The following is a 13,462-nucleotide window of genomic DNA, read 5'->3' as shown; positions in this document are numbered from 1 at the left end:
ACAGATATATAGTTCTTTCTTCAAGTGGTCTGTCCTGTTGTTACACCTACTGTACATATCCATGATTTATTACAGATATATACTTCTTTCTTCAAGTGGCCTGTCCTGTTGTTACACCTACTGTACATATCCATGATTTATTACAGATATATAGTTCTTTCTTCAAGTGGCCTGTCCTGTTGTTACACCTACTGTACATATCCATGATTTATTACAGATATATAGTTCTTTCTTCAAGTGGCCTGTCCTGTTGTTACACCTACTGTACATATCCATGATTTATTACAGATATATAGTTCTTTCTTCAAGTGGCCTGTCCTGTTGTTACACCTACTGTACATATCCATGATTTATTACAGATATATAGTTCTTTCTTCAAGTGGCCTGTCCTGTTGTTACACCTACTGTACATATCCATGATTTATTACAGATATATAGTTCTTTCTTCAAGTGGCCTGTCCTGTTGTTACACCTACTGTACATATCCATGATTTATTACAGATATATAGTTCTTTCTTCAAGTGGCCTGTCCTGTTGTTACACCTACTGTACATATCCATGATTTATTACAGATATATAGTTCTTTCTTCAAGTGGCCTGTCCTGTTGTTACACCTCCTGTACATTTACTTTTAAGGTGTTAATGGAAAAAAATTCATTAAAAAAACCTGTATACTTACCACTCCATTTTGTACACTGAAACCTAGCTGATACTTTGTGTCTGGTCTTTTGATTTTAACTTCCACAACTGGAGCACAAGGTACAACTGTCATCTTAACAACTGTCTGATTTTTTGTATTCTGAAATTAAACAACAATTTAACCCTTTGATTATTTTAGTGCTTGAAATTTAAAGAAGTTAAACAGATAGTAATTAAAATAATAAAACCTGGTTTAAGTTTGTAAGACCAATCAGTAATCAGTTATTAAAATAATAAAACCTGGTTTAAGTTTGTAAGACCAATCAGTAATCAGTTATTAAAATAATAAAACCTGGTTTAAGTTTGTAAGACCAATCAGTAATCAGTTATTAAAATATTAAAACCTGGTTTAAGTTTGTAAGACCAATCAGTTATTTAAATAATAAAACATGGTTTAAACTTGTAAGACCAATCAGTTATTAAAGAAAAGTGAAATACTGAAATTTTTTTTAAATTTATTACTCTATTATTTTAATTTCAGTGTTACACAAGTTTCATTAATCCTTTCACAACAGGCTTAATATAATATATACAAGTTCACACACATATGCATGTCTTTGGTATTTGCAACTTTTAATACAATAAATGTTTATGTAGAAAATCTGGTACACTTTTAGTAGAGATTACATGCATTTTGTATACAAAACATCAGATTTTTCGATGAAATATTTGTTTGTTAAAATTGAGTTTCTTTTGTTACTAATTCAGGTAGAATGAGTGTTCATATAATGATTAAAAACTATTATTCGTCTTAAAAATCTCAAATAATACTTCTGTAATCTCTAAAACCTCCTAAATACATTTCAAATATTTGTTTTTAGTAAGATTTTATATTTTTTACACTTTACATACTATGTGGATGTCTGTCACTTGACCAATCTTGTAACTACCATAAGAAATTTAGGAAATAAATATAAATTATGCTTTTTTCGAGGGAGAATGACTACATATTATGACACAAAAATAGAAATATTTAGTCTAAGTAGCTTAGGTTTTATAACACTATATATTTACACACACACATATGTACATTAACCTTCCAGTCAAGCCTAGCTAACACTACAGTCACATTTCAATTATTGTACATTTTGTACATATAGATTATTACTACTTACAAAAAATCAAACTTATTCTTCTAATATAGAACAATAAAGCAAACAGTTATCTCTTCTCACTATGACCTTTGAACTCAGATGTTGCTAGGCACAGGTTGTTAAGCCTTTTAAAGTTTCACATGTGAAGGATATCAAAACTTTTTTAGGTTTTATATATACAGTTGAATAACCAAATAATCATATATAACTACACTGATACTACAGAATTACACTATAATTTATTAAGCTTATAAGTAAGATTTATTTAGATTAAAAGTTCGAGCAGACTAACAACAACACTTGTATTATTGAAATCTTGAATTTAAAGAATGTTGTAATGTTTTCAGACATTAAAATGGTGAGGAAAACACCCAAGGGACATTTTAAGCTGTTGATTGGTTATTCACATGTCATATATATTTATGTAAGTGTATTTAAAGCACTGTTTCCAAAAATGGAGAGAGATGAACTGGGCCATTGCATTTCATTCAGTGCATAAGGTATATATTAGCAAAATAAAAAGATAGGAGATCCTAATTTTATATTCTAACTTGATAACAGTAGTAATTGGAGTTCATAATATGCATGACACATGCTGATTATGTGACCACCATCCATCAATCATGCTGCATCTTCGATAATAGTGTAGGTAGCTCCCTCTATCCTTGCAACTCAATCCTCACTTTCAAGAAGTGCCATAAACAAACCCAGAAACACCAACAACTAAGTGAGGTGGAGAATACACCTATTGGTAATACATTTTTAGTGACAGAAAATATTAATTTCCCACACAGTAACCTCCAATTCCCAAATAGCAAGAATCCCACATTGAAAAGTGTGGTGAATGTAAAAAAAAACAACTATTGGTCAAGCAGAGAGCAACCATTATATATATAAATATAAAGCAGGTGTGTCATGATGAAAGTATGAGGTACACCTGTGGAGTATATCACTATTTCTGGTACAGGTATGTTCTTCCCAGTAAAGGGTTTCTTATGACTGACTGTGAACAGAAGACTGTAAATTGTCCATGAAATGTGAGCCTGAAGACCCAATGAGTGAGGACAGCAAGCAAAATCTGTATTAGATAATAAAAACTCTATAAACTGGGCACTTTTAAAAAGTGACCTTTCTTCTTTAGGGGCAAACTCAGGATATAGGGTTTCTATAACCCTGTATAGACTTCTTGAAACTACACGTTTTTCTGACATAAGAGTAAAATCTGTATAGTTACTTAAATTCAAATCATACTTGCCTTTATATAGTTTTGACACGTTGAAAGTGGCAGTCCAACCAAGCTGACTCCATTAATGGCTATTATCTGATCTCCTATATTTAACTGTCCACAGCGGGCTGCAGGTCCACACTGAGCCATGTTGGCTATTACCACAGTTGGTAACATTGATCCCCAGCCTGATTCAACAACAACCATCCCCAAGATCTCACCCTTCTGTTTTGGTACAATAACCTGAAATTATGAAAAATAAATCATATACAGACATAAAAAACTAAGCCTACTATCAACTTTGTCAAGTTATGTAGAATCTTAAGAGTAAACACCTAAGTTTCTATGAATTGACTAAAGCAAAGCAACTTCCAACAAAAATACTAAATTTGGATATACAAGCACAATCAACTGTATGTAGAGTTAATTAATTAATTAATCAGTGATGACAGAATTTATGGACATTTTCATAATATGATCTACACATGTCACAGTTAAAGAAAAAAGAGTGGATAGTCAAAGCATTTGGAAGATCTTCATTCACCAAAGATGAAATATGAAACCATGTTCAAAATTAATGGATCCCTCTACCAAAGTTTCACATCAATTACAGCAGTTATTATACACAAACTTGTATGATGAAAAACACAACCTACTTTTAAATACACACAATAACATGGTTCAGTGAAAGTGAACACACAAACAACTTGGAACTTAAGGTTGTTTAATATACATAAGTGAGAAAACTTTAAATAAGGCTACTAGTAGTATAAAGGAATAACTAAGTAGAGCAATATACAATATTTCTGAATAGAAAGCTAAAAAGATAATATGAAATTAATATTTTATGCATAGATTGTTAACATAATAAAGAAAAGGTCAACACATAACAGATTCATGCAAAGCCTGATATAGATAGGTAAGTGTCTAATAATGGTACCATGGTAGATTTGACTAATAATGGTACCATGGTAGATTTGACCTCTGCTAACACAGCTTTTTCACGCTGACTGAGACAACTGTACAAAAACCGTGGTTTAGACAGTATTAAGTTTAGCAAAAACTATCTTGACAACAACTGCTACAAAGTGAACTGAATTAAGTTGGATAGAAGAAATCTTCCCCCCAATTTTTATTTACTACAAATTACATCAGAATTGGGTTAAATAAATTAACTTAATTATCACCACGTCAGTGATCAAAAAATCTGTACAATTAACATGTTAATAATAATCAATGTGACAACCATTCATGTCCAATACTGCTTTTATCCAGTGAATATTATACACAATTATCTATCTTTCAACACAGCTGACCTTTACTTGCTGTCACATGTCCTTCAGCTCTGTAAAGACAGTGGGTGCCTCATGGTAAACAAACAGCAGTGAGCTATGGATACTGTGTTAGTGATATTTGTTTGTTTGTTTTTTGGAATTTCGCACAAAGCTACTCGAGGGCTATCTGTGCTAGCGGTCCCTAATTTAGCAGTGTAAGACTAGAGGGAAGGCAACTAGTCATCACCACCCACCGCCAACTCTTGGGCTACTCTTTTACCAACGAATAGTGGGATTGACCGTCACAATATAACGCTTTCGTGGCTGAAAGGGCGAGCATGTTAACGCGACCGGGATGCAAACCCGCAACCCTCAGATTACGAGTTGCATGCCTTAACATGCTTGGCCATTCCGGGCCGTTAGTAATATTTATGGAAAATATCTGATGACCACTCACTCTTTGAAAGATTTTTTCAACAATGTCTTGATAACGCGTGCACGGTGGAATGGATTTCATTTACATGTTGTTGTAAGACTACTTCATTCAAAACCCCTGTTCTCTGAAGTGTAGGAATGGAAACATATCACATAAACAACATATCACCTTTGTTAAAATTTATTTATAAACTTTACACATGCCCCATAATACTTGTGATATCATGGCTGAAGAAATCCTTTACAGAAACAATTCTGAAGTTCAGCAGTAAGCTGTTAAAAATAACTTCTAATCACAGAATAATTCATAACACACTTGACACTGTTTTTTATACAGTAACTGATTTACACTTCCTGGTAAGAATGTCTGATGCTATAACTGTTTTCCTATCATTCTATTACCTCATCTATCAAACACTGTAGCTCTCTGATGATTAAGAGGACAGTGATAGAACATTTTTCTTTAAAGTTCAAAGTTGAAAATACATGTTCCCTATCAGGGTATACATGAAGCATCATTGAATGGACCTTATCAGAAAAGATGAGGCAAGCTATTACATTTATTCTGCTTTCTAAAGGGAGCAACAAACTCCAGCACATGTCAGAAAACTCGATGACTCCAACACAAGTTATTTTTGTGGCTTTATCCAAATTTGTTTTCTCCAACTTGTGCAGAAAAATAAAAATCATTGAATGACATCATCTTTCACCATTTCCTATTAGTCCAACTGTTGAAACTGAATTGTTCCTAATATCATATTAATTACAGCGATCTTTTATTTAGTACACAATACACTGTATGTAACAAAACACAAGCACTATTGGTTACATAAATATATTATACCTAATAAAAGACAAGATGGAAATATGTTAATAGAGGCTCTACTCTCTGAGTTTGTCAGCACACTCAAAAACCACTGTGATCCACTTGGAAAAAAGTATATTGGTAAGAAATATATATGTAATTACACACTCAGTATTCAGTGAAATCAAACAACTATAAAAACCTACAAGTGAACCTATAAATGTAGTGCCACCAAGCACTAGTAGTATTGATCTATAATTGTTTTCTACCCAAAGCTACATTATTATAAACTCTCACCTCTTTCTGTTTTTCTTTCTTGGCAAACATCTCAAGCTCATTTCCAAATATTTCTTGTGAATTTAGTACTTCCTGATAATCCATCTCTTTGACAAAACTACTGTCTTCAATACCATTTGCTTTTAGGAATTCCATATAAGCCACTTGGAATGCTTGACCAATTGATTGAGCAATGAATTGTGCCTGTAATTAAAATAAAACTATTTCATTGTAATTTGAATCTTTTATCTTCCATTTATAAAGTATAATAAATGTGTTTTTGTTTACTACTGAATTATATGTAAGTTAGAAAAATGAATCTTTACAATCCCAGCAAATGTTTTAAAGATGAAAGCACAGTTCTATGCTAAAGGATAAAAGTTAATTATATGAAGATTTGAATGAAATAAGTTTAAAATTAAGTAAAACAAACTAACTGTAAGTTACACACCCATAAGACCTTTTTTGTAGTAATACATTTTATAACACAAACTACTAAAATAGTTTTCAGTTTACTAATGGAAAAACAGATTTCAACATTACACATTAATATTTCAACATATGTTTTGAGCACATTTTAAAATATATATATTTAAACATTTCCATTGTTATTATATATGGTAAAGAGTATTTAGTTACTAGGCAACACATATGAAGACCTTTCTACTGTCACTCTTTGAAACTTTAGTCTCTCCACACCAAATAAACTGTGACACTTCTATGCTTTGCTGTGTTGACTAGCAAGTGACTGTAGTTCTCACACTGATGTATTGCAACTGAAATATCCATAGTCCCACAGAAGGAATGTGTACAGGGATAACATGGACATCAAAACACATAGAGGGATATTGAAAACCTCTAGCTCGGCATGGTGTTTGAAGGAAGTGCCATCAACACTACTGTTATTTTAAGTGCTATTCATCCTATGACAATGAAACTAACAGAAGTCATTTCAACTACATTTACATTACTTGATTGACTTTCTGGGAAAAACATGCAGTAGCAAAAAAAAGGCTTTGATTTTCTGACAACTGATGATTAACATTTGAATATGATTTAACTGATTAAGTCTCAGCTTGATGATGTGTTAAGCATTTCACACTTGAGTAATAACTAAACATGATCTTTTCAAACTTACTTGGAAGTTCTATTTACCATGCTTCAAATGTTTACATAACAAAATTCTGTATATAATTTGAGTTTGTAAAATAATGTTACTGTAAACATCAATATACATGGAAGTTGTTCCCACTATACAGAACTTAGAGGTATCAAGAATAAACCACACCAATCCTCAGTGTACTGAACTTGGAGGTATCAAGAATAAACCACACCAATCCTCAGTGTACTGAACATGTAGGTATCAAAAATAAACCATACCAATCCTCAGTGTATTGAACTTGGAGGTATCAAGAATAAACCATACCAATCCTCAGTGTATTGAACTTGGAGGTATCAAGAATAAACCATACTAATCCTCAATGTATTGAGCTCGGAGGTATCAAGAATAAACCACACCAATCCTCAGTATACTGAACTTGTAGGTATCAAGAATAAACCATACTAATCCTCAATGTATTGAGCTTGGAGGTATCAAGAATAAACCACACCAATCCTCAGTATACTGAACTTGTAGGTATCAAGAATAAACCACACCAATCCTCAGTATACTGAACTTGTAGGTATCAAGAATAAACCACACCAATCCTCAGTATACTGAACTTGTAGGTATCAAGAATAAACCACACCAATCTTCAGTATACTGAACTTGTAGGTATCAAGAATAAACCACACCAATCTTCAGTATACTGAACTTGTAGGTATCAAGAATAAACCACACCAATCTTCAGTATACTGAACTTGTAGGTATCAAGAATAAACCACACCAATCTTCAGTATACTGAACTTGTAGGTATCAAGAATAAACCACACCAATCTTCAGTATACTGAACTTGTAGGTATAAAGAATAAACCACACCAATCTTCAGTATACTGAACTTGTAGGTATAAAGAATAAACCACACCAATCTTCAGTATACTGAACTTGTAGGTATCAAGAATAAACCACACCAAAGAGGGAAACAATGTTATCACACTAGTTTTAAATGAAATATATATACATTATTACCTTACTCTTATAAACAACATTGAAATTGATTCTTCTGTTTGTACAATGTATGCTTAAACAATACAAGACACAACCCAAAACTCTTCAAGAGTACTGTTTCGAGTAAAGTGTATTCTATTTGGGTTTAGCATGACAGAAACACCAACCTAAATTACTACATGTCAAATAGGAGTAAGATAAGTGTTAAAGACAGAAATATTATTAGTAATGTGGAACCTATGAATTTAACAGAAATTCACAAGACCAGATTGTATACTTTGAGGTGTTTAGGATGCTAGAACAATCACTGATGGCATTCCTAAGTAACAATGCTGGGATTTGAACATTTAGGATACATGACATGGCAAACATAGCAATTTTCATGGTTAAGTTACATTTTTTGATTTTATGATTGTGTGGAATTAAATGCATTTCTTTGTAAATAAAAAAAATTAAAGAGAGGACAAAATCCTTCATTACAGCCTCTATCAGAGACTGTGTGAGAATCACAAGTTTTATTTTAAGTACAAAGTTTCCAATCACAACACTTGTTAGTTTTACTTCCCTTTTCTCTTCTTTTAACAAAATAAGGTTAATGGTACAAAAACAACTTTGTCAGAGCACAAGATACTAAAGACCAGTTATCAGAACAGATGATGTTTAACGTAGCTTCATTTATAGATAAACTTGATGTGTTTACTAAGAATGAAGCAAGGTTGGGAGGTTTTAAAAAATATTTCATCACATCCAGAATTTGCATCAAATGTACATTGATTAATGTGTGTTTCATACCTTAATAAGATTATTATAAATTGAAAAAAAACACAACAACTTCAGATTCAAACACAAACTTACTTCTTCAGATTCAAACACATGGCAGATCATTTTAGGAGTTCTCTTAATCTTTGAATCAGTGGAATCATCAGTACCATTCATCATTCTACGACGTGCCATCAACACTACCAAGTCACCAATATCGGCAATATATGATATTGTGCGGAGAGCATGATCCATCATGATTTCCTGAAACAATTTTTAAAACAGGTTTCACATACACACATAATTATTAAGATATGAAATACACTTTAAATAAGTGGAAGTGAACAAATATTGCACATTACCACAAAAACATGACAATACTTACAAGGTTCTAACTTAATAACAATTATATTTATTCTTAACAACAATTTTACAGCTTGATCACATGGTATTTTTGGCAATGTTAGAATAATTTCCTGTTATATGTACCATTTCTCTAAATGCTATTACTACTACAAAGACACTATGCAAACTATAATGTTCCTCCTCCTTACTATATCCTTTGTTACACTGAAGACCAGGAATGACAGTAACTACCCAGCAGTTCATGGTCCCTGCTTCTGCCAGGCACCATCATGCACATGTTTTAGTAACTTTACACATTTTCAAAAGCTTTTTTCAAGCTTTTACTGGTATTCAAATCAGATGTGAAATGTTGGTCCCATGACTTCTGTGGGTCCATGTTCCTAATGTTACAAAACCACTCTATGGTAATTATACTTTCCCAGTGCATGATACAAATCATTCAAACTTTAAATACATTTGCTGCCCTGTGACTAATCAGCAAGCCACAACCAATGTTTAATTACCAACCATGTGACATACCAGTCAGTCACAGGCAGGAATGTTTTGTAGCTAAATACATATGACAGTCTTAAGCTGTGAAGAACTATTTGAATCTATAATTCCACATTCGAAAGAACAAATAAACTTACTTCAATTCTAAATATGTTCTGATTTTTACTTTCTTATTTTTATTATCTAGAATACTGATTACTTTATCATTTTTTACTATCATTGTTAAACATAGAAAATGACAAATTCTAATTCTAAAGATTCAAATTTTACAAAAAAGTAATGAATTTGAAAACTTAGAGATGAATACAGAAGTGAAACTTAACTTTAAACTACTCAATTCTATTGTCATCAATTTACTGTTAAAACTCAACTTCTTCCTATTGGGTTACTGCAAACAAACAGTGTCCACAAAAACAATCTATGAACAACTTAAGAAGTTAAGGGAGTTATCCAAACCTTCAAATATTAAATTCCAGTGTAAATATGTCATCAAGAATCTTGTAATAAAAACAAATTTCTACCTAAGTAGACAAGGTAATCACATCTTGTACATACATAATAAAGATGACTAGTGACAAGAACCTTTGGTTGTGTTTTAAGACACACCCTTTATTTTAAAATATCACTAAGATAATTGTCCATTTACAAAAATAATAATTTCCCCAACTAATTTACAGTACAAATTTAAGATACACAAACATTTCCTTCTGAGTCACAAATATGAACTTTAGAGAATAAATTGTACAGATAGATCCAAAATCTTATTTAAAAATATAAAACACTAATGATAAATTTCACACCTGAGTGCTTCTTAGAAAGAAACTAATGTAACTTTTAACTCCCTTAGTGTTAAAAATGTTTTACCTTAAGATCAGTATTCAACACCATGATTTTTTCTGTTGAAATAAAAAGGTCTACTTCTGTATTTGGCTGAGTTTCACCTTCTGGAGCCTATTAAGATAGTATCAGTTAAATCACTGATGAGTCACCATACAATGATGAGAAGTTATTTCAAGTACAAAAAAATATAATTAATTATAACATTGGCTTTTGTTTCACACAGAAAATTAGACCATATTTCAAAAAAACTCTGCTTACATTTTCAAAACAATTTCTTTAACTAATACATTAGGATTTAATATTGGTTTTAGTTTCTAGATTGTCAGAATCTTCTTGAATCATACAGCTGGTTTATTGTTGGAAAAACACGTGTCAAAGTTCTTTTCATCAGCAATGCTCTCTCACCAGTGTTTTCATCACATAACCACCCATCTCAACTGTTACCTGCTTTTTAAAGAAAAACTATGCAAAAGTTTAAGTAAATGTAAACAGAGCAGCAAACAAACTGCAAGACAAAGCAGTAAGGAAAAATTAGAAATAAATAAAAACAAAATCAGGACACAAAGAGTGGAAGCAATCACAGTGACTAACATTAAATACTAGTGGAAGTAATCATAGTGACAGAGACTCACATTAAATACTAGTGGAAGCAATCATAGTGACAGAGACTCACATTAAATACTAGGGGAAACAATCATAGTGACAGAGACTAATATTAAATACTAGTGGAAGCAATAATAGTGACAGAGACTAACATTAAATACTAGTGGAAGCAATAATAGTGACAGAGACTAACATTAAATACTAGTGGAAGCAATAATAGTGACAGAGACTCACATTAAATACTAGGGGAAACAATCATAGTGACAGAGACTAACATTAAATACTAGTGGAAGCAATAATAGTGACAAAGACTAACATTAAATACTAGTGGAAGCAATAATAGTGACAGAGAATCACATTAAATACTAGGGGAAACAATCATAGTGACAGAGACTAACATTAAATACTAGTGGAAGCAATCATAGTGACAGTGACTCACATTAAATACTAGTGGAAGCAATAATAGTGACAGTGACTCACATTAAATACTAGTGGAAGCAATCATAGTGACAGTGACTCACATTAAATACTAGTGGAAGCAATAATAGTGACAGAGACTAACATTAAATACTAGGGGAAACAATTATAGTGACAGTGACTCACATTAAATACTAGTGGAAGCAATAATAGTGACAGTGACTCACATTAAATACTAGTGGAAGCAATCATAGTGACAGAGACACATTAAATACTAGTGGAAGCAATCATAGTGACAGAGACACATTAAATACTAGTGGAAGCAATCATAGTGACAGAGACTCACATTAAATACTAGTGGAAGCGATCATAGTGACAGTGACTCACATTAAATACTAGTGGAAGCAATCATAGTGACAGAGACTCACATTAAATACTAGTGGAAGCAATCATAGTGACAGAGACTCACATTAAATACTAGTGGAAGCAATCATAGTGACAGAGACTCACATTAAATACTAGTGGAAGCAATCATAGTGACAGAGACTCACATTAAATACTAGTGGAAGCAATCATAGTGACAGTGACTCACATTAAATACTAGTGGAAGCAATCATAGTGACAGAGACTCACATTAAATACTAGTGGAAGCAATCATAGTGACAGTGACTCACATTAAATACTAGTGGAAGCAATCATAGTGACAGTGACTCACATTAAATACTAGTGGAAGCAATCATAGTGACAGTGACTCACATTAAATACTAGTGGAAGTGATCATAGTGACAGAGACTCACATTAAATACTAGTGGAAGCAATCATAGTGACAGTGACTCACATTAAATACTAGTGGAAGCAATAATAGTGACAGTGACTCACATTAAATACTAGTGGAAGCAATCATAGTGACAGTGACTCACATTAAATACTAGTGGAAGTGATCATAGTGACAGAGACTCACATTAAATACTAGTGGAAGCAATCATAGTGACAGTAACTCACATTAAATACTAGTGGAAGCGATCATAGTGACAGAGACTCACATTAAATACTAGTGGAAGCAATCATAGTGACAGAGACTAACATTAAATACTAGTGGAAGCAATCATAGTGACAGTGACTCAACATTAAATACTAGTGGAAGCAATAATAGTGACAGAGACTAACATTAAATACTAGTGGAAGCAATAATAGTGACAGAGACTCACATTAAATACTAGTGGAAGCAATCATAGTGACAGAGACTCACATTAAATACTAGTGGAAGCAATAATAGTGACAGAGACTCACATTAAATACTAGTGGAAGCAATAATAGTGACAGAGACTCACATTAAATACTAGTGGAAGCAATCATAGTGACAGAGACACATTAAATACTAGTGGAAGCAATCATAGTGACAGTAACTCACATTAAATACTAGTGGAAGCAATCATAGTGACAGTGACTCACATTAAATACTAGTGGAAGCAATCATAGTGACAGAGACTCAACATTAAATACTAGTGGAAGCAATCATAGTGACAGTGACTCACATTAAATACTAGTGGAAGCAATAATAGTGACAGTGACTCACATTAAATACTAGTGGAAGCAATCATAGTGACAGAGACTAACATTAAATACTAGTGGAAGCAATAATAGTGACAGAGACTCACATTAAATACTAGTGGAAGCAATCATAGTGACAGAGACTCACATTAAATACTAGTGGAAGCAATAATAGTGACAGAGACTCACATTAAATACTAGTGGAAGCAATCATAGTGACAGAGACACATTAAATACTAGTGGAAGCAATCATAGTGACAGAGACTCACATTAAATACTAGTGGAAACAATCATAGTGACAGAGACTCACATTAAATACTAGTGGAAGCGATCATAGTGACAGAGACTCACATTAAATACTAGTGGAAGCAATCATAGTGACAGTGACTCACATTAAATACTAGTGGAAGCAATAATAGTGACAGTGACTCACATTAAATACTAGTGGAAGCAATCATAGTGACAGTGACTCACATTAAATACTAGTGGAAGCAATCATAGTGACAGAGACTCACATTA

General features: G+C 32.5%; 1 protein-coding gene across 1 annotated transcript in view; it reads right to left on the bottom strand.

Moving 5' to 3' along the window:
• LOC143239825 (protein lin-10-like) overlaps nt 1-10,776 on the bottom strand; it is a 40,594-nt gene extending 29,818 nt beyond the window's left edge. The window contains exons 1-5 of the mRNA XM_076481367.1: nt 10,397-10,776; nt 8,771-8,938; nt 5,830-6,012; nt 3,049-3,261; nt 680-799 (exon numbers count right to left, since the gene is read on the bottom strand). Coding sequence (XP_076337482.1) covers nt 680-799; nt 3,049-3,261; nt 5,830-6,012; nt 8,771-8,938; nt 10,397-10,420 — 708 coding nt within the window. The 5' untranslated portion in view covers nt 10,421-10,776. The remainder of the gene's footprint in view (nt 1-679; nt 800-3,048; nt 3,262-5,829; nt 6,013-8,770; nt 8,939-10,396) is intronic.
• Between the last annotated feature and the right edge of the window lie 2,686 nt (nt 10,777-13,462).

The sequence above is a fragment of the Tachypleus tridentatus genome, chromosome 13 (assembly GCF_004210375.1).
Source record: "Tachypleus tridentatus isolate NWPU-2018 chromosome 13, ASM421037v1, whole genome shotgun sequence".
NCBI classification, from domain to species: Eukaryota; Metazoa; Arthropoda; class Merostomata; order Xiphosura; family Limulidae; genus Tachypleus; species Tachypleus tridentatus.
The sequence above is the reverse complement of the archived record's forward strand: the minus strand, read 5'-3'. Positions and strand labels throughout refer to the sequence as shown.